General features: G+C 43.3%; 1 protein-coding gene across 1 annotated transcript; it reads right to left on the reverse strand.

Annotated features, from left to right (window-relative positions):
- Positions 1-6,298: 6,298 nt before the first annotated feature.
- On the reverse strand, positions 6,299-16,821 carry LOC311073570 (peptidase inhibitor 16-like). The gene is made up of 6 exons (XM_084099428.1): positions 16,160-16,821; positions 11,995-12,143; positions 11,782-11,857; positions 11,585-11,694; positions 8,155-8,246; positions 6,299-8,034 (listed from the first exon to the last, which is right to left on the reverse strand). Exons 1-6 carry the CDS (start codon positions 16,313-16,315, stop codon positions 7,808-7,810), a joined length of 810 nt encoding a protein of 269 aa, XP_083955554.1. The 5' UTR covers positions 16,316-16,821; the 3' UTR covers positions 6,299-7,807.
- Between the last annotated feature and the right edge of the window lie 4,820 nt (positions 16,822-21,641).

The following is a 21,641-nucleotide window of genomic DNA, read 5'->3' on the forward strand; positions in this document are numbered from 1 at the left end:
TTGACTATTCAAAAATCTGTCTGGTTCTCTCCTATTAATTTGCAATTTACTAAGCGGCAACTGGGGTATTATATTTCAGGGACTGTCGAGCAGACCTTTGGCTTCATCAGATTCAGGACTGAAAATGAGGATAAGTTCACCAAAAAGAAATTTGCCTCCAAACTGTTATGGGAGTGAGTGACCAGATTGTACAATTCAATAACTGATAACAATATCAATGTCTGATAATGCTCTAGCCTCCAGCTACAATGCATTTCTACACAGCTATTCGTCATATTTGTATGTTTATAGGAAAGCAGTGAAAGACCTGGTCCTGGAAGGAAAGATTACAGGAGAGAAGGCAGGCAATAAGTGGGAGAATTTAAAGAAGCGGTACAAGGTAATTCTTTGGATAGAGATCTGTTTCATGTCTTTATCACTTACATCTTACTTTAAATCCTTTACATCAGGGGTGCCCAATCCTACTCCTGCCGAGCGACTGTCCTGCATAGTTCATCTCCAACCCTAATCAATCACACCTGCCTTTAATTTTCAAGTGATCCTGAAGACGTTAATTGGTTGCTTCAGGTGTGTTTGATTAGGGTTGGAGATGACCTGTGCAGGACAGTCGATCGTCAGGAGCAGGATTGGGCACCCCTGCTTTACATGATTCAATTTCTCTCTCTCTCTCTCTCTCTCTCTCTCTCTCTCTCTCTCTCTCTCTCTCTCTCTCTCTCTCTCTCTCTCTCTCTCTCTCTCTCTCTCTCTCTCTCTCTCTCTCTCTCTCTCTCTCTCTCTCTCTCTCTCTCATTTGTGTGTATGTGTGTGTGCGCGTTAGGGATGGGGAAATGAAGCCGTTAGGGATGAGGAAACTGAATCACTGAGGCTTTCCCCTGACTGTTCCGGGAAAAGATTCAAAGCTTCGAGAGTGTCGAGAACAGCGCCATCTGGTGCTTATTTAAAATAAAGCAGCCAGAAGCCTGTGTTAGAAGCTCTGGCAGATGAAGCAACCACAACACACTCCATAGTTTCAATGTTATGTGTACAAATAAAAGCCTTACATGTTTGTGTTTTATTTGTTCATTAAATAAATTCATTTTCTCTCCTCACAAACCCATCAACCAGACTGAGCCAACAATGACTCGTTAAATAAGATCTGGGGTTCAAGCCTTCTGACACCCAAAGCGAAACACGCACGTGATTGGACAGAAAGTGAGGCTTCATTTGTCGTCGATCACGTGACTCTAGTAAACCAATACACACCCCAATACGGGGCTTCACTAGAAATTGTGTCGCATGTGTGATACGCACATCGAAGCTTCAGTGTCATACGTAACATCACTAGTGTGCGTGCGTGCGTGTGTGGTTGTCATTATAGGACCTGAAACAACCAAAGACGGGCTCAGGTACAGACAACAGTGAAAAAACAGTATCCAATTGGCGGTACTGTGAGGCGATGTATGCCATTTCGGGGGGAAGGCCAGCGATAGATACTCCCGTGATTGTGGCCTCTTTCAAGCCGGCAGAGGACCCCCACATCATTGTTAATGGTAAGTTGATAGGAGTAGGAACTATCACATTTTCAAAAATAGCCTATAACTGGTGCAATACTGATGCGCACCCATTTCAAAAGTAACTGTTTTTTAAGATGTGTGTGTCGTGTACAGAACCTGGATAGCCTACGAAAATATCCAGGAAATTTCCAGTAGAGTCACAGATGGCTTGCATGTTTATTGAGTAAAACCCTTTTCTAGTTTAAATAGTCCAGGCGATGAAGTGATGGGGGCTTGATTCTTATATGACAACCATCAACAGCACCAACAGCTTTGTTGAGGACGGGTGTACCAGAACACTGGGCAAATCCATCAGCCACAGTGTCCAGGTCTGCAGGCTTCGGAAAGGTGATGGCTCTATGGAGATTGTCCCAAATGAACTGTGCCACCTTGTGTATAATCCTGTGAACAGTGGATTTGGGCACACTGAAAACTCGCGACACCACACGATAGGAAAGTCCATGGGCAAGCCAATAGACATTGATCAGGACTTCAAATTCCTTGCCCCAGCCATGCTCCTGCTCTCTCTGCATCAGGCACTGCAGGGCATGCATGACCCGCCTACTTAACCTGAAGTCCTGTTTGACCTCTGACTCCACATTAAACCACAGGCGTAGGATGGGCATGTCGATATTCAACCTGCAGAATGTCGCTGGACGGTTACTCTGGAAAACAATGAACAACAACCAACATTATTGCATAAGTCATGGCCCAACAACACCAGTTTGATTAGTTATCCTAATAAAAACATGTTTTGCATTACACATTACACAGTCAGTGTAGATTGGTGACATTTACACCAATCACAATGAATGCAAATGCATGGAGATTTAAATTCTGCAGCCATAAAATGTTTCTCTCCCTAATCTAGTGATCTGACTCCAGTCTCTAGAGGCCCAGATAGTGTGTAGGCCTATGTGTGCTTTTGTGTGTTTGTATGTCCCTCCCCCCACTTGAAGGTGTGAATCTTGCATTCAGTAAACAGCGGTATCTAACCTCAACCTAGAGGTCTCTAATAGCTACACCCCTCCCCCAGAGGACTGCAGAAAGTTTTGTACACTGGTCTAGCTGGACTTTCTCCTTATATCACACACAGGAAATGAATACCTATCAAAAACAGTTAAAGGCTACATTACGTAACTATACGATCTGAATGTGTAGGTCGTCTTATTTTATCAACACGAACAACAGGTTGTTCTAGTTGGGCTAGCGTTAAATCATCAACAGCTGAGTTGAACATAACATCAAAATATTTAAACAAATCGACATACCTGAAACAAATCCACAAGGCAAAGAAGACGGCGAATGCGTCTTCTGTTTTCCACATGTCTTCTCTGTTGATTAATCAGACGTAGATAAACCAACACAGCCCACACAACAGGCAACACACATTTACCGACATTTTCCTGAATGAAAATAGTAGTAGGCTACTACCGGTAGACACGTCGACGCTGCGTGTGACGTAGGTGAGCATGTTCGCTACGCTAACTTGCATATAGTGGTGTCCCATTTCATAGGGAAAGATCTTCACCCCCACTTCCCTCGTCGAGGGGACTTTACTGTCGAGGGCACTCAAAACCAAGTGGAAGTTTTAAGGGGGGAGAAATGGGACAGGGCCTACGTGTGCCCTTTATATTGTGCCTATTTCCCTCATGTCTTTGTTCGTTTTGTGTCCTATGGTGTGTTCCTGTTCGCTTGCCTGTGTCTGCAGTTTATCTCTGCTCTTGTTCCAGTAAAGTGTTTGATTAGTTCTAGTGTATCCTTGTTGCTATTTTGTTTTTTTCTTTTTAACTAGTGCATTTTGTGCGTTTATTATTATTATTATTAAAAAAAATTTAATGAGTGTTGATGTTGTAGACGCGCGGCCTAATGCTTGCATAGCCAGATTGACGACGACGCTTGTGTTACTTATACTCTTGTCATAATTATATTCAGTTAAATTACAAATTATATTCAGTTAAATTACAAATTATATTCAATTCTTCTAGTCTTGTTCAAGTTAGTTTGCCCCTGTGTCTTGTTTTGTTTTTATCTTTTGATTTTGATTTAATTTTTACTTAAGACTTTATTCTCCAGTATCTAGTTGCCTGCAAGTTTATTTTGTTTAATTTTATTTGTATGTTCCAATTGTTTCTAGTGTTCTTTTTTTTCCTTCTTTTTATTTATCTAGCCATAGTTATTTACATCAGGTTTTAGTTTGCCTCTTGTTTCATTTATTATCTTCTTTCTTGTCTTGCTCTGTTATCTTGTTGTGTCTTATTCATTGTGAGTCTTGTGTTTGTCCCTGCCCTGCATCCTGAGATTTCCTGACCACTGACATTCACTGCCTGGCAGCTAGACTGGTGCTAGAGGTAAGAGATCATCAAGCCTCTGGTTCCTTGTGTTCCTGCCTGGTCTTCCTCGCCATCATTCCACTTGGTGCTGCCTCTTCTTCTGCGGTCCTCAAGCCCGTTGTCACCCGGGACTGGTTTTAGTGGTCATCCTCCTCCTTGCCTGTCATCGTGTTGTCAGCCCTACTGTTTCACACCTCACTCTCGTTGTTATGCCCTGTCAATAAAAAACCCTTCACAGCTATTCTGCTCAGGGTCCTCTTTCAGATCCGTGACACAATCCAACATTGGATAATACAGTATGTACTTTGGAAGTCACAGTTAACAATACATTGCAATCAATAATAGCCATAGAGCAAAAAAATAGGTTAATATAGTGCAAATTAAAATATATTTTCATATGAATATAATACCTAATCAATTATTTTGTTAGGTTTTTACATATTCTGATGAAAATGTGAGTGTGTTTTTTTTCTTGTGCAAAAAGTTAAAGTGAAAAACGAGCTTGCATTCAAAAGTGATTTCAATACCCTGCATATTAGGGGTGTAATGGATCACAGAAGTCAAGGTTCGGCACGTACTTCGGTTTTGGGGTCAGGGTTCGATACGACTTCGGTACAACAGGAAAATGCAACAAATCCTGTCGAGGAACATAAGTGAGTCGGCTGCGTATAGGCCTCCTCTCGTGCTGATTGGATAGACATGTTGATTGGATAGATCATTTGAACTTCTTCCTCCTGAAGAAGCAGGAAGAAGTACTTACTGCACTAAGCAGTAAACAGAATGCACTCATCTGCCATTGTCACATGTGGTGCACAAAGTTCAGTATTACGCTTTTTCAAGAAATCACGGAAAGATGAACGGAAAACTTCACCTTTCCTTGGGGAGACAGTGAAGCGGCACCTGAGGCTTCCCATTTCCAGGACATGCAAATTTAATCACTGGACTGTAGTAGTGAGACTTCCACTACACAAATTGGCACAATGCCAAATGATTTTGTCTCATTATAACAGCAGAAACAACTTAAAATACTCAAAAATCAGTTGACAGCACCCAAGGTTTAGGAGTGTGTTTATGGCGATTTTTGTGCATTTGTGAGGTCAGGCACTGATGTTGGATGAGAAGGCCAGGCTCGCAGTCTCCGCTCTAATTCATCCCAAAGATGTTCTATCAGGACCTTGCTTTGTGCACTGGTGTGCAGTCATGTTGCAACAGGAAGGGGCCATCCCGAAACTGTTCCCACAAAGTTGGAAGCATGAAATTGTCCAAAATGTTTTGGCATGCTGAAGCATTAAGAGTTCCTTTCAGTGGAACTAAGGGGCCAAACCCAACCCCTGAAAAACAACCCCACACCATAAACCCCCCTCCACCAAACTTTACACTTGGCACAATGTAGTCAGGCAAGTACCGTTCTCCTGGCAACCGCCAAACCCAGACTCGTCCATCGGATTGCCAGCGAGAAGCGTGATTTGTCACTCCAGGGAACATGTCTCCACTGCTCTGGAGTCCAGTGACGGCTGCTTTACACCCCTGCATCTGACGCTTTGCATTGCACTTGGTGGTGTTGGGCTTGGATGAAGCTCCTCGGCCATGGAAACCCATTCCATGAAGCTCCCTACACACTGTTGTTGAGCTAATCTGAAGGCCACACAAAGTTTGGAGGTCTGTAGCTATTGATTCTGCAGAAAGTTGGCAACTTCTGTGCGCCTCAGCATGCGCTGACCCTGCTCTGTGATTTTACGTGGCCTTCCACTTCGTGGCTGAGTTGCTGTTGTTCCTAATTGCTTCCACTTTGTTGTAATACCACTAACAGTTGACCGTGGAATATAAAGTAGTGAGGAAATTTCACGAATGGACTTATTGCACAGGTGACAACCTATCAAGGTACCACGCTTGAATTCACTAAACTCCTGTGAGCAACCCACTCTTTCACAAATGTTTGTATAAGCGTCTGCATGCCTAGGTGCTTGATTTTATACAACTGTGGCCATGAAAGTGATTGGAACACTTGAATTCAATGATTTGGAGGGGTGTCCCAATACTTTTGGCAATATAGTGTATCTTCTTTTGTGTTCAACAGAAGAAAGATATTCATACAGGTTGGAACAACATGAGGATGAGTAATTGATGACAGAATTTAAATTATTGTGTGAACTATCCCTTTAAGGGTATAGGGTGCGATTTCTTTGCTGTTGATTTGCGTATTTGAGTGATTGGCATCCGCATGTTAGGGAACTCATTTTCACACACTTGTTGAACTCTGCTGCGCTGCTCATGATGTATCCCGTGTTAATGACCTGATGGATTGTGTCTAAACAACAGATGCCTTCCTTTATCAGTTATTACATTTGATCGTAATTCACTTGCATGTAGCTCTCCAGTGAAGAGTTGTACTATAAAGTTTTTACTACTGGTTTTGAAAGGAAAGGGTTGATCTTTCTTGTGCTAAACTGGTTTATTTATTTTCTTTCTTCTGTAGGGTGTTGTTCTAGACTTGGACCATTTTGCTTTTCAGATAATCATTTCCATTTCCAGATGTACAAGCAAAGCACCACAGTCACTTGTCATATATACATCATATATACAATACAGCATACATTAATTACCCATTGCAGATCTATACAGGTGCAGCTGGGGAAGGTGAGGGTTCATGAAAGCGCACTGCAAACATTTTACGTCTGTGTATGTGTTGATAGTACCTGTCCTGTTTATGCAACACTTTAAAATCAGCAAAAGGGCTATATAAATCAAATGTATTATGAAACAAAAGGAAAAATAAAATATTCGCTTAAAATCCTTTAAAATAGAAAATGTCAACACCTTTGAGTTATACTGCCATCTAGTGATGTCTGTTGAGTTCAACATGGAACATCATCATCATCATCATCATCTGTGAATTATGATTGATGGAGATGATCAGTAACTGTTATTAGTGGTCATGTGACTGCATAGAAGTTGTCAAATCCAAAATAAGAACAACAGTGGATATTTGACCATATGTTAAAGAAAACCACCATAGGTAATTTTAAATAGGATAAATCATAAAAAAAATGGAGTGAACAAAATTCTAAATTTATTCAAGTTCATTTAGGGATTCCATTCCAGTTTTTAGCAGCTTTTGAATTTTAACACTATAAATGACGTTTAGCCTACATATAAATATATATATACTCTACATACAATACATGCATGTACTTGTGCATTGTAATAATTCTCAAATTGTTCATTAAAACTAATACTATACTGTCAATAAAAAGGCTGCACAAATTCAAACCATGAAAATATTTTCCAGCTAAAGTAACTCCAGGCAGGAAATGTGTAACCAAACATGTTGATCAGCGGTTTGCAGAAGCAGTGATGGAATCGAGCGATTTTTGCAGGTTATGCGAAAAAAACATGAAAGTTAATGGTATTTACACCCACTCGAGCGATTTGTTTGCTAAAAAGAAGCCATTGAGCATCGTCGAGAGGTTAAAAGGAATTAGACAGAGTCGTAACGGCTCTGGAATTGGATTGGATTAAACACGCCAATAGTGCGCCAGGTGGATAAGCCAGTTTGTGATTGGTTCCCGCAAATTTGTAAAGGAAGCAGCAGAGATAAATGTACAGGTTTCCAGCTTGAGCTGCAGGTCTAGATAATAATGCTACTGCAGTCCTAATCGAAGCCTTTGGTGTTTATGAGTCAGGAGATTCATTGGGAGATATTTTTTCTTGTTTTAAGCAAAAAAGAAATGTATGCATTTTTCATAAAATGAGACTCAATATCTTAAGTCATTTTGCTTCTTAAGTAACTGTATCTTATTTTAAGAACGTTTAGATATTTGTACTGGAAAACAAGACAAAAATACTGAGGAAGACAATAATTTTTTTGCAGTGCACACACACATCTTATGTGTTTTGTGTGTGTCTCGTCAGGTTATGAAGGATCTTATCCACTCCAGACCCTCACAAAACAAGCACCATCCCGATGAGCATCAGTAGATGAGATGAGACGCTTTCCATCTTGGATCCATGACTCTTGTTTTTTTTTTCCATGCCGGTCTCATCTACTTTAACAGGCACGCGTGTGGGCTCATCGACGGGCTCCGTGGTCCAGTGGGAATGCTCAGGTAAGACAGTCGGATCTTCAGTGACGTCCGGCTCCTCAGATGGATGGAAGAGATTCTCATTTACTGTGAGGAAAAGAGAGATTGAGAGGAGGGTGTACAGCAAAAATAAGCATTTAGTTATTCAAGGCGATTTAGTTCATGTTGGCTTTAAGTTGATTTGCACTGATAAAGTTTTCATATTACCGCAGATGTTCTCCTCACACACTGGCAGATTATCTGGACACTCTGAGCACGGCTGTCCAGACACGTATGGATTTTGTCCCTCCAAATTTCCTCTGAAATGAAGAATGGATTTAATAGATATTTCACTTTATTATGTAAAAGGTATGGTTTAAATATCTTTATATAAGCTTAAACAGTATTTACACATACACACACACACACGCACACACACACACACACCTCTATATATATATATATATATATATATATATATATATATGTATATATATATGTGTGTGTGTGTGTGTATACTGTGTGTGTGTGTGTGTGTGTGTGTGTGTGTGTGTGTGGGCTAAATATAAGTGAGATTTCTAGACCTGGAGAAGTCATAAAAATTTATAAAATCTTAAAAATGTAAACTTCTATACAACTTCTAGTTGTGTCAAGCTGTAAAATATTTTACTGAGAAGAAGTTGCTGAGAAATTGCCATTTGTGAGTTAAAAATATTTATACATAACTGAAGATTTTTTTTAATATGCAGTATTTATATATAAAGACATATATAAGGTATATATAAATGAGTGTTAATTATACATTTATGTACATTTACATTTAACCATTTAGCAGATGCTTTTATCCAAAGCGACTTACAAATGGTCTTTGAGTCGTTCGAAAAGGTTGAAAACCATTACTTAAGATAGTTTTACAGCTGTTTCAGTATTAGCTGGTGGTATAGACTTCTAGATTAAAATGTTTGTATATGAACTCATAAGATGTTAAGTTGCAACTTATACCACATTATAAAACGGTTAGTTTCAATCCTTGATTCTGATTGGTCAATAGCTGTGCTTTATTCACGATAAAACACGGCTATGACCGCTTCACCCAATAGTTCTATGTATCACTACAACATAGCAACCACTCTTAGCAACTTAAACACATGTGCGATCTCACATATTGATATTGTCCATTTAAGCTATCCACAACTTTCCTGTGAGTCTTAATGGGCGTCGCCATGACACTCGATACTTCCTGTTGCCGGTATCTCAGTTCCGGTTTAGCCTAAAGCTTAATGAAGCTAGCACACAGGGGATACTCGCGTTGCGGTACAAACGGGTGAAACTGATTACTGACAAGTAGTAATGCTGACAGATAAGCAATGGCTCCTTGTGGCTCAACGTGTACCGTTGTCAGGTGCACAAACAATACGCGAAAACTGAAGGATTTTATGAATGGGAGCTGTTTCCAACATAAACGGACCCTCTACGCAGAAAGAGTGTTTTTTGTAACGCTACTTAGAAAAAACTGCAGTACAACTGTATATATATTTTTAAGTGGTATGTTTATTGTTTTCAATAATTTGAAAATTAATTCGAGAATTAACTTGAATGTGCAGCAATTTGTACAGATAGAGAGTATGTAGGCCTACTATATTTGTTGTAGCCATTAAATAAGAGCATTTAGTTTCATATTTGTTCAGATATTATAATGTCATTTTTTCCATCTATGTTGATTATGAAAAGTGAACACCATGATAGGATGCATCGGGAGACATAGAGTGGGGTCAGACATGATTTTGTTAATGGGTCAGACATGATTAAACTTAATTTTCTTCATTAAGTTTTGTTTTGTAAGCCTTTCTTTAAAGTCATAAATTAACCGAAACTCAGACATGAGAAATATAGCCTATCTAAAGAAAGCTTTAAATGTCTTTAAACGAAACAATTCAAAATGAAAAGAAATAGGCTACTCTCTGATTATGTAATCCAAGATGTGCATTTCTCTCTAGGCTATTATGCGCGTTCACTACGGAGATGGCGATCGTCAACTTTATCTTTGCAGCAGACACTGACAGAAAACACTAGTTTATTAATAAAAATCAATGCACGCGTGTCACCGGATTTACAAATGCACATCTTGCTTATTGCACGCACACTTGGCACACATATGATGTCGAAATAACGAGATATTGTGTTGAAATAACATTATTAATAATAATAAATCTTTAATAATATTTGATTGAATGCCGAATGTTGTGCTTGTTCAATTTAATAAAATTAATACTTTAATTGTGATCATTAAAATAATTGAATATTAAATATTAAGTGGCCAATTTTTGCTCATTTATTAAAAGTATTTATATATAATATATATATAGCACCCCCTCAGCACACGTTAAAAAATTATCTGGCGCCGCCCCTGGTTATAACGGCCCACGTATTAAAAATTTGGGCTCGGGCTCATAATTACAGTTAATGTGTCGGGCCGGGCTCGGACACAACGGGCTCAGGTAGGGTCGGGCTTGATTTTTTGGGCCCGATCTAAGCTTTACTCCTCATTATCCAAGCAAGTTGTTTGGGCTTGTTGAGGCTCTCTGATAGCGGTATCTTCAGGCTAACGTAAACCGGAAGTTCATTACCGGCTTGTTCTATGTTGCCATAGCAATCACGGGAAAGGTCAGAGTTCGGGAAAGTCGTGGATAGTGGAGTATTGTGAGTGATCGAGAAAGCGAGTGTAAAGTTACCTGCATTCACAGTAGACATTGCATTTTCCTTCAGGTCAGTCCTATATTCATAATAAAATATTCCGTTTGAATGTCCGCTGCGATATCTTGTCCTTTTAAAGGTGGGGTATGTAATTCTCTTTTTTGGCCATTTTTTCAAAATCACTTGAAATCCTATTCCTAACCCCCTTACAGCCACTGAGTTAGAAGCACTGAAATGAAAATTAAGCAATTTAATCATCTGTGGAACGGGCAGGACTCCAGCCAATCATTTCCAAGACCACCTAGAATCATTGGACAGTAAGTGCGTCAATCAAACGGTCGTACCATCCCCCCCTCCCCCTCATGTTCTTTGAATAGGTGGAGTCAAAGGAAAGAAGGTAGGACCATTTGAGTTGTTTATTTTCAAAATCTGCCGGCCGTTTTGCAAATCACATACCCCACCTTTAACAGTTAACCATTAAGGGGTTTTCCCGTGTCATCTGTCAGTTGCGTCTTCCTTCTCCGTGAAAACAAGTTTGAGTCTTTTCAATATAAAAGTCTTCTCTACCGACTGACTCATTCATAAGACAGTCTTTGCCGCCATCTATTGGCGAAATAATGTATGTAACTTCTGTTGCTGTTTACGGTCAGGGACTATTTTTTCCAGCGGAAGGAATGCTTTTAGTGATTTTACTTCATGAAAGTTGCATAGATAAATATTTTTCGGCTTCAATATTTGTATTGTGTGGCAACCGTTTTATAAAAGCAATAAGGTACTCGAGGCAAGTGCTGTATCGTGAATAAGTAACGGCTGAAAGGCGTTGTTAGGCACGACGCGAAGCGGAGCACAGCCTCTCGTATCTTATTGCTTCCATATATATTGTAAAACTGGCCATGTTCTAGAATGAACACACTTTCTAGAACACTGAGCTCATGTTCAGTTTGGATTATTGAAACACACTTACTGAGGATAGTAATCACAGACGAGAAGAGTGGCATTCTCGAAACCTAGATTATCAACAGTGTCACAGAAGTGAGTAGCACAGCCAATTGTACTGCTGTTCGCCCACACCATCTGTAAAAACAACAGAAACGCATCGTCACATCTGCATATTCATACTGTGAAAATCAATCAAACGCACAGAACGGGAACGGTGCTTACCTGAGTGTAATGGCCACACATTTTGTCTTCAGGACAGGACTTGTTTTCATAGTTATAATCCACATTTTCTCCAAACCTGTGGTGCAAAGAAATGAGTTGCATTACTGCTTATAGATAATATTTCTGCATATCACAGATCAATGGTATTTATTATTTTAGTCATCAGTCATACATTCATTCTCATTTAGGTTTTAGTTAAGATAATTTTCATACCAGCTAACCATTGCTTTGGTTGCATTAAAAGGTCCAGTGCTGACAAAGAGATTTTCCCCCAAAGTGAGTTTCTGAAGTTCAGGGTTGCGTTCCCAGATGCATTTTGTTGCGTAAGCTTCCGCCACCACACGCAGTGTCTCGTCCCACACCTTAAACGACAGAAACAAGTTTGATGATGTTATTTGACTTTGACGTTTGTTAGTTTTGTGACAAAAGATCTGTGTTGATCGGTGTCGATGTCTCTGAAGATTGTTGTTGTGTTACAACGAGTGAGTGTGTCGGTGTTCTTCTGGAAGACACTCCCAGTTTCTACAGCGAAGTTGCAGCGTTGATCGCAAGCTTCTGAAGCTCTCAACTGCTGTTCTAACAGCATTTAATTTCTAAAAGTGTTTGTTGATGGCCGGTTGAACGCGGAAGTAGTGAGTGCTTCACTGTTTCTGTACAGTGTTGCCGCGGTCATTCCCCTTTGTGCTCCAGCACTGGTTACAGGATCCATTTCCTGAAAGAGCAACACAGGTGTGTTTGCATCTTTTTCAAGATGCCATTCCATCCGTGCGTTTGTGGGTGCGGTAGGGCTCTGTCCCCCTCTGACGGTCACAATAGCTGTATCACGTGTTTGGGGTTAAAGCACGCTGAGGCAGCTTTTGTGGATGACTCATGTTCTCACTGTGGGTCCCCCATTCCCATGCCCCGCTCTAGTGTTTCTTAATAAACAAACTACAGCTAGTTCAGAACGCAGCAGCTCGAGTTCTTACCAGAACCAGGAAGTATGACCATATTAGACCGGTTCTGTCAACACTGCATTGGCCGGAACCGGGAACACTTCCCAATCCTGATGTACTCATTACATCATAAGAAGTATGGCATCTACGCTAATTTTAGTGTCTTTGTTTATCCCGAGGTTTTCCCGCAGCCTACCGGATCCAGGCTGTATCCAGATCTGACGAAGGACCTTCGCCTTAGCAACTAGTCTCTCCCTATGGAGGATCCCTTTACCACTCCAGATAAAGCGTTGTCAGGAAAATTCGTTTTGCGTACCTACCCCGAAGTGACAAAATAAAATTCTGTATCAAAATTTATAAGGAAAGACCAGTACTTTGTTTAGGCTTGGTTTGTAGGGAATTCCAAACCTGCGCACATATATTCAAACGCACATAACTATAGAACCAATTCTTAATGCGCATGTGAACGCCATCAGCGTTTATCACAGGTTCGCGTTTAAAGTCTGTGTAGAGAGAATGGTGTCGTTTTGGCGGCCCCTAATTTAATAACAAATGATCATTGCGACGGAAGCAAATCAATCAAAACTAACTTTAGCTGGAAAATAACTTTATTAAAGAACCGCTATAAAGCCAAAACAATCTCTGTTACCTTAAATTATACGCTTATCTCTGTAAAGCTGCTTTGAAACCATCTACATTGTTAAAAGCGTTATATAAATGAAGATGACTTGACTTGACTTCTTCTGGGCCAACTTCCCAGAAGAAGGCTGGAGTGCCGCATGAGTTGGGTGATCTGAGGATCACAGTGAGGGGTTCCCCACCCGGCAAAGCCCTGTGGGTCCCTAACTCTTCATTTGCACTGCAGTCGGAGGAGCGGTGAAGGGTTACGAGGCTATCCCTCCAGTGGAGCGGTCTGTCGCTATGCAACTGTGTCCAGCGACTGCTACCTCATGGAAGGGGGATTCTCGTCTCCCCTCTAAGGCCTGTAAGTTCTCGTCCGTCCTTACCGTCAAGGCTTACAAAGCCTGTGGGCAAGCCACTTCCTCTCTGCATGCCATGGCGCAGTTTCAGGTCCACCAGGCCCAGGCACTCATGAACATGCACAAGGGTAGTCCAGACCGTGAGCTCATGGGTGAGCTCCGCACTGCAACTGACCTCGCCCTCCGCGGCACGAAGGTTGCAGCTCGCGCGATCGGTCTGGCAATGTCCACCTTAATGGTCCAGGAGCGCCATCTCTGGCTCAACCTGGCAGACATGAGGGATGCGGACAAGGTTTGGTTCCTGGACTCCCCCATTTCACAGGTTGGGCTATTCGGCAACGCGGTGGAGAACTTCGCCCAACAGTTCTCTGCCGCCCAGAAGCAGACGGAGGCCAACCGACACATCCTTCCCCGGCGGCCCACTGCTGCCTCCACCCGTCCGCCCGGGGCAGATCCTCCGCCTGCTCGTAGCCGCTGGGCCAGCGCAGCAGCCTCCACCCAGGCCTCAGCGTGGACCCGGCCGCAGATGCTCCAGCGGTTACGCTCCAGCGTAAGCATTCCTGAGTGGGCCACTCAGTATTTATACCCGCTCTTCAGAGCGTGTGATGCAATTCACACACGCCAATGTGCATTGGCTCGTTTTAACAATACTCGAAGGTGACAGGCACCCTAAGCGTGATCCCAATCAGTCGACTACGTCTCCGTTCCCTCCTTCAGGGAACGAGGGTTACATACGTAACCGAGACATTCTCTATTCCAATTTTGGTACCACAGCTAAAACTATTTGCCTTACTAATATAAATTTAAAACATTATTAAAGACTATTAAAGATTAGTAAACAGTCAGTAATAAAATAAGAACAAATAATCAAATTACAAGCAATAGCACAAATAAATAGAACTAAGATACAAATGAAATAAACAGTGCTTTTCAGGTAGGTCTATAGTATTAGGATACTGTCACTTTGAGACTTAATGCACGGATCCAATATCCTTATATACTGTACACATGCATTTTCTTTCTCTACTGTTTACTTTCACTTAAGACATAACCGACCACGTTTACTAGGATACTCGTCGAGACGGGCATTTTTTGACCTGATTTTGTGTGAATTTATCCGTTCAAGTGCAAGAAGACATGAAAGAGAGCTCAATTTAGTATTTGCACGCTGTCTGAGACACGGCTTTCTGGGCGTGTGCTTCGTATGCTTAAACTTCCCACACAGCGTGCGAGTAATGAATCGAGTTCCCTTTCGTATCTTTTTGTTCTTGAATATTTAAATAGCCAATGCTTAAGCTTTCATGATGATGCAGTATTACGAATTGCCTATTTAAATATTCAAGCACAAGAAGAGGTGAAAGGGAACTCAATTCATTCCATTTATTTTTAACTAATTTGTGTTAATGATTTACATGAGAATTGAGCACCTCCCAATTCTCGTGACTGTAATGCAAAATAAGCTTTGCTTTCTTTCCTAATTTTTTCTTTTCGTTTTGCAGTGAAATATGACCAGAATGATGTTGTTGGTACAATCCACTCTATTGTTGTGTAAATGTAAGTGAACAAAACATGTTTCACATGACGCCCAGAGTCTTTTCTACTAAATCTCCCCATATTCCTGCTCTGAATTTCACCCGTAATACAAACACAAGAGAGTATGGCAGGATGACCACATGGGGCTTTATTAAAACACTCACACTCAGCATAGTGTTCCTGCGGTCTCGTATAACATTCACATTCCTCAGCATGTCACACACACACACACGTTGCGCAATGGTATTTCATGCATCCACACACCCACACACACTCCATTCAGTCTAAATCAACCGGACTCATGGTTTCAATGCGAAAAGTCCCTTTTTTATAAGAAAGGATGGTCTCATTAATTCACATGACACACAAGTTGAGGTGTGTTTCACACAGCAACAATGCTTCTTAAAGGGACATTTTAAATACTAACATTGATACTAAATTACATTATGCTGAGTGATTTATTTAATACTACATTTAGGAAAAGTTTTAATTTGGTAAACCACAATCATAATTACTGCATTACTTAGACTCCCTAGTGTTTTGAAGTTAATCGTGCTAATGAATAAGCATCATGACACAATGACCATTGATTTTAATGTGATAATTGTTGTTTACAGCAGTAATGAGATCATTAAAGATATGATTCCAGTGATTGATGGCAGATGATTAGATGCTTTGACCTCATAAGAGCATCCAGAGACCAAAACATCAACAGTCTGAGATCAAACTCAGACTTCACACACATGTGGTTGGGAAAGTTATTTTCTATGTATCATGTACACTACCATTTAAAATCTATATTTTTTTAAGTAAAGATTGGAATGACAAAAATACTTTTTGTTCAGTAACTTGGAACAATCAGGTTTTCACCACTAAAACCAAAGCGTAATATGTTGTGCATGTGTTTCTCCAGTCAGGTGCATCTCTTACCACTTTCTGCATGAAGGCGGCGCTGGGCTGAACCTGAGAGCGAAGCTTGTTGTGCATGTCCACAATGGTTGATTTCTCCTGCTCGGTCAGTTGTCCAGCAGCTAAACTCAGAATCGCCCAGATCATGGCACTCCAGAGGGCCACGTCCCAATACATGCTGCCTGTCCGACTGAGAGGACACTAGATCAGCTGGACAAAAACCTCTTGTTCTGAGTTGTTCTCCGCTGTCTTACCCGTCACTCGCTGTCCTTAATACCTTCAGAGCATGTAAAAGTATCTCTCTCAGAGCTGTTAGTGTGTGTAAGTGAGAGAGAAAGTTAGGACAGGACCCCAGAATGAAACTCCCACCCTTTTTATCCTGTACTCAAGCCGCCCCTTAGTCATATTACACATCTCACATGCACATAAACACACTCCACCGGTTTACTCATAATACTGGGAATGCGTGGTTCTGTCCGGATGTCCAACTAGAGGCACTAGGTCTCCAAGGCGTTGAGATATAACTGGGTTTTAGTCACAGGGCATGTTATAGCAGCTCTGCTTGAGGAATGCCTGAGATATCCTGCCACTGTTTTCCATGAAAATCTTCTGTACTCATATTACTGAAGTAATTTCCTTTGTACCAGGTTCTGCTCTCTCGTGCGAGGATTCACCCTTATATTAGTGGGTACCTCCCCGCGGAGGGTTACACAAGCCCAGATCTCCTATACTGTAAGTGACGCCAGTTAAATTCTTTCCGTTTATAGCTGAGCTGTTAGCTGAGAGGATTATTTGATTTCAAGGATAAGGTCTGAGTTGTTAAAACTGACAGAACAGTTGAGCTGTTCCTTTTTCCCTACAACTTGACTAACAACAGTTCAAGAACCAGATTTTTACCTATTCTAGTTTTTTTAAATATATATACATTGTTTTTTTATTGCATTTTCTTGAACACTTACAAAGCAATGTACATCACATGTCTGTAACAACAAAAATAATGTACAAAAACAAAACAAACAAACAAACACTGTAACATATTACATGAAAATTACATGCACAAACCAACATTGGATAATAAAGTATGTAATTTGGACATCAGAGTTAACAATACATTTTAATCAACAATAACCACAGAGCAATAAAATTGGGTTAATATAGTGCAAATTAAAATATATTTTCATATGAATATAATACCCCAAGATACTTAAACTCCTCCACTTGAGGCAGGAACTCTCCACCCACCTGAAGTGAGCAAGCCACCCTTTTCCGACTGAGGACCATGGCCTCGGATTTGGAGGTGCTGATTCTCATCCCAGCCACTTCACAATCGGCTGCAAACCGTCCTAGTGTATGCTGAAGGTCCTGGTCTGATGGGGCCAACACGACAACATCATCCGCAAAGAGCAGAGACGAAATCGTGTTGTCCCCAAACCTGACACCCTCCGGCCCCTGGCTGCGCCTAGAAGTTCTGTCCATAAAAATTATGAACAGAACCGGCGACAAAGGGCAGCCCTGCTGGAGTCCAACATGCACCGGGAAAAAGTCTGACTTACTGCCGGCAATGCGAACCAAGCTCCTGCTCCGGTCATACAGGGACCGGACAGCCCTTAGCAAAGGACCCCGGACCCCATACTCCCGGAGCACCCTCCACAGGACGCCGAGAGGGACACAGTCGAATGCCTTCTCCAAATCCACAAAGCACATGTGGATTGGTTGGGCAAACTCCCATGAACCCTCCAGCACCCTGTAGAGGGTATAGAGCTGGTCCAGTGTTCCATGGCCTGGACGAAAACCGCACTGTTTCTCCTGAATCCGAGGTTCTACTATCGGCCAGATTCTCCTCTCCAGTACCCTGGCATAGACTTTCCCAGGGAGGCTGAGAAGTGTGATCCCCCTGTAGTTGGAACACACCCTCCGGTCCCCCTTCTTAAAAAGAGGGACCACCACCCCGGTCTGCCAGTCCAAAGGCACTGTCCCCGACCGCCACGCGATGCTGCAGAGGCGTGTCAGCCAAGACAGCCCCACAGCATCCAGAGACTTGAGGTACTCAGGGCGGATCTCATCCACCCCCGGTGCCTTGCCACCGAGGAGTTTCTTGACTACCTCAGTGACTTCAGCCCGGGTGATGGACGAGTCCACCTCTGAGCCCTCAGCCTCTGCTTCCTCAATGGAAGACGTGATGGCGGGATTGAGGAGTTCCTCGAAGTATTCCTTCCACCGTCCAACGACATCCCCAGTTGAGGTCAACAGCTGCCCACCTCCACTGTAGACAGCGTTGGTAGGGCACTGCTTCCCTCTCCTGAGGCGCCGGACGGTTTGCCAGAATCTCTTCGAGGTTTTTGCCTCCACAACCACCCGGGCTGCAGTCCGCTTGACCTGCCGGTACCTGTCAGCTACCTCAGGAGTCCCGCAAGCCAACCAGGCCCGATAGGACTCCTTCTTTAGCTTGACGGCATCCCTTACTTCCGGTGTCCACCACCGGGTTCGGGGATTGCCACCTCGACAGGCACCGGAGACCTTACGGCCACAGCTCTGAGCGGCCGCTTCGACAATGGAGGTGGAGAACATCGTCCACTCGGACTCAATATCTCCAGCCTCCCTCGGGATCTGGTCGAAGCTCCACCGGAGGTGGGAGTTGAAAATCTCTCTGACAGGAGACTCGGCCAAACGTTCCCAGCAGACCCTTACAGTACGTTTGGGTCTGCCGAGTCTGTCCAGCTTCCTCCCCCGCCATCGGATCCAATTCACCACCAGGTGGTGATCAGTTGACAGCTCCGCCCCTCTCTTCACCTGAGTGTCCAAGACATACGGCCGGAGGTCAGATGAAACGACCACAAAGTTGATCATCGACCTATGGCCCAGGGTGTCCTGGTGCCACGTGCACTGATGGACACCCTTATGCTTGAACATGGTGTTTGTTATGGCAAACTGTAACTAGCACAGAAGTCCAATAACTGAACACCGCTCGGGTTCAGATCAGGGGGGCCGTTCCTCCCAATCACGCCCCTCCAGGTGTCACTGTCGTTGCCCACGTGGGCGTTGAAGTCCCCCAGTAAAATGATGGAGTCCCCAGTCGGAGCACTTTCCAGCACCCCTCCCAGAGACTCCAAGAAGGCCGGGTACTCTGCACTGTCGTTTGGCCTGTAGGCACAAACGACAGTGAGAGACCTATCCCCGACCCGAAGGCGCAGGGAAGCGACCCTCTCGTTCACCGGGGTAAACTCCAACACATGGCGGCTGAGCTGGGGGGCTATACGCAAACCCACACCAGCCCGCCGCCTCTCACCATGGGCAACTGAGTGGTGAAGAGTCCATCCTCTCTCGAGGAGTGTGCTTCCAGAGCCCAAGCTGTGCGTAGAGGTGATCCCGACTATCTCTAGTCGGAACCTCTCAACCTCACGCACAATCTCAGGCTCCTTCCCCGCCAGCGAGGTGACGTTCCACGTCCCTAGAGCTAGTTTCCGTGTCCAGGGATCGGGCTGTCGAGGCCCCCGCCTTCGACTGCCGCCCGATTCTCTAAGCACCGGCCCCTTACGGTCCCTCCTGTAGGTGGTGAGCCCACGGGAAGGCGGCGAGAGATTGAACGAGAGATTGACAGACGGATCGGTGCAGCTTCTGCAGTAATGCGGTCGATGTACCGGTCTGTCGTGGTGAAGAAAGAGCTGAGCCGTAAGGCGAAGCTCTCAATTTACCGGTCAATCTACGTTCCTACTCTCACCTATGGTCATGAGCTGTGGGTCATGACCGAAAGGACAAGATCCCGGATACAGGTGGCCGAAATGAGCTTTCTCCGCAGGGTGGCTGGGCGATCCCTTAGAGATAGGGTGAGAAGCTCAGTCACTCGGGAGGAGCTCAGAGTAGAGCCGCTGCTCCTCCACACAGAGAGGGGTCAGCTGAGGTGGCTCGTGCATCTGTTTCGGATGTCTCCTGGACACCTTCCCGGGAAGGTGTTCCGGGCGCGTCCCACTGGGAGCAGACCCCGGGGAAGACCTAGGACACGCTGGAGGGACTATGTCTCACGGCTGGCCTGGGAACGCCTCGGTGTCCCCCCGGGAGAGCTGGAAGAAGTGTCTAGGGAGAGGGAGGTCTGGGCATCTCTGCTTAGACTGCTGCCCCTGCGACCCGGCCCCGGATAAGCGGAAGATGGTATGGTATGGTATGAATATAATACCTAATCAAGCATTTTCTTAGGTTTTTACATATTCTGATGAAAATGTGAGTGGTGTTTTTTTTTCTTGTGCAAAATGCAAAAAATTGAAGTGAAAAGCAAGCGTGCATTCAAAAGTGATTTCAATACCCTGCATATTAGGGGTGTATTGGTACACAGAAGTCACGGTTCGGCACGTACTTCGGTTTTGGGGTCAGGGTTCGATACGACTTTGGTTCAACAGGAAAATGCAACAAATTCTGTCAAGGAACATAAGTGAGTCGGCTGCGTATAGGCCTCCTCTCGTGCTGATTGGATAGACTGGTTGATTGGATAGATAATTTGAACTTCTTCCTCCTGAACTCTATGAGGAGTCAGGCACCGATGTTGGATGAGAAGGCCAGGCTCGCAGTCTCCGCTCTAATTCATCCCAAAGGTGTTCTATCAGGACCTTGCTTTGTCACACCATGACTTGATGTGCAGTCATGTTGCAACAGGAAGGGGCCATCCCAAAACTGTTCCCAAAAAGTTGGAAGCATGAAATTGTCCAAAATGTCTTGGCATGCTGAAGTATTAAGAGTTCCTTTCACTGGAACTAAGGGGCCAAACCCAGCCCCTGAAAAACAACCCCACACCATAATCCCACCTCCACCAAACTTTACACTTGGCACAATGCAGTCAGGCAAGTACCGTTCTCCTGGCAACCGCCAAACCCAGACTCGGCCGTCGGATTGCCAGCAGAGAAGCGTGATTTGTCACTCCAGGGAACACGTCTCCACTGCTCTAGAGTCTAGTGGCAGCTAGCTTTACACCCCTGCATCTGACGCTTTGCATTGCACTTGGTGATGTTGGGCTTGCACTTGGTGATGTTAACATCAAATTAATTGCACCAAACTCATAATAGTAAAATACTTTTAAATCTAGCCTTTTTGGAGCAGTACGAACTCTCTGTGGATATCTGCGAACAGCTTCCACTGAGGGAGTTGCACTCACTGGATCTTGTGCAGTTAAGTTCTCTGTGTTTCCAGTGATCTCAGGCTCAATGATTGGCATAAGACTGTCGCTGACCAAAGGAAAGCTCAATGGTCCACTTCAAACATCAGTGACAGCTGGATTCAGGAAATCTAACACACCATGCAAGGAAGATCCTTCTGCAGCGTTTCTTGGTAACATACAGTGGTGGACGAAGTACACATACCATGTACTTGAGTTAAAGTAAAGATACTCAAGGTAAAATATTACTCAAGTAAAAGTAGAAGTGCTGCCTTTAAACATTCACTTGAGTAAAAGTACAAAAGTATTTGCTTTCAAATGTACTTAAGTATCCAAGTACTATGATTTTTTTTATGGCTATAA

This window comes from Abramis brama (genome assembly GCF_963993115.1).
Source record: "Abramis brama genome assembly, chromosome: 22".
NCBI classification, from domain to species: Eukaryota; Metazoa; Chordata; class Actinopteri; order Cypriniformes; family Leuciscidae; genus Abramis; species Abramis brama.

What these genes read in the sequence shown, in the direction of transcription:
- LOC311073570 (XM_084099428.1), bottom strand. Translation starts at nt 16,315, where the DNA reads ATGTATTGGGACGTGGCCCTCTGGAGTGCCATGATCTGGGCGATTCTG. An exon ending in ACCAAAGCAATGGTTAGCTG is followed by an intron (nt 11,858 to 11,994) that starts GTATGAAAATTA and finishes TTTGCACCACAG; the next exon opens with GTTTGGAGAAAATGTGGATT. An exon ending in TGTGTGGCCATTACACTCAG is followed by an intron (nt 11,695 to 11,781) that starts GTAAGCACCGTT and finishes TTGTTTTTACAG; the next exon opens with ATGGTGTGGGCGAACAGCAG.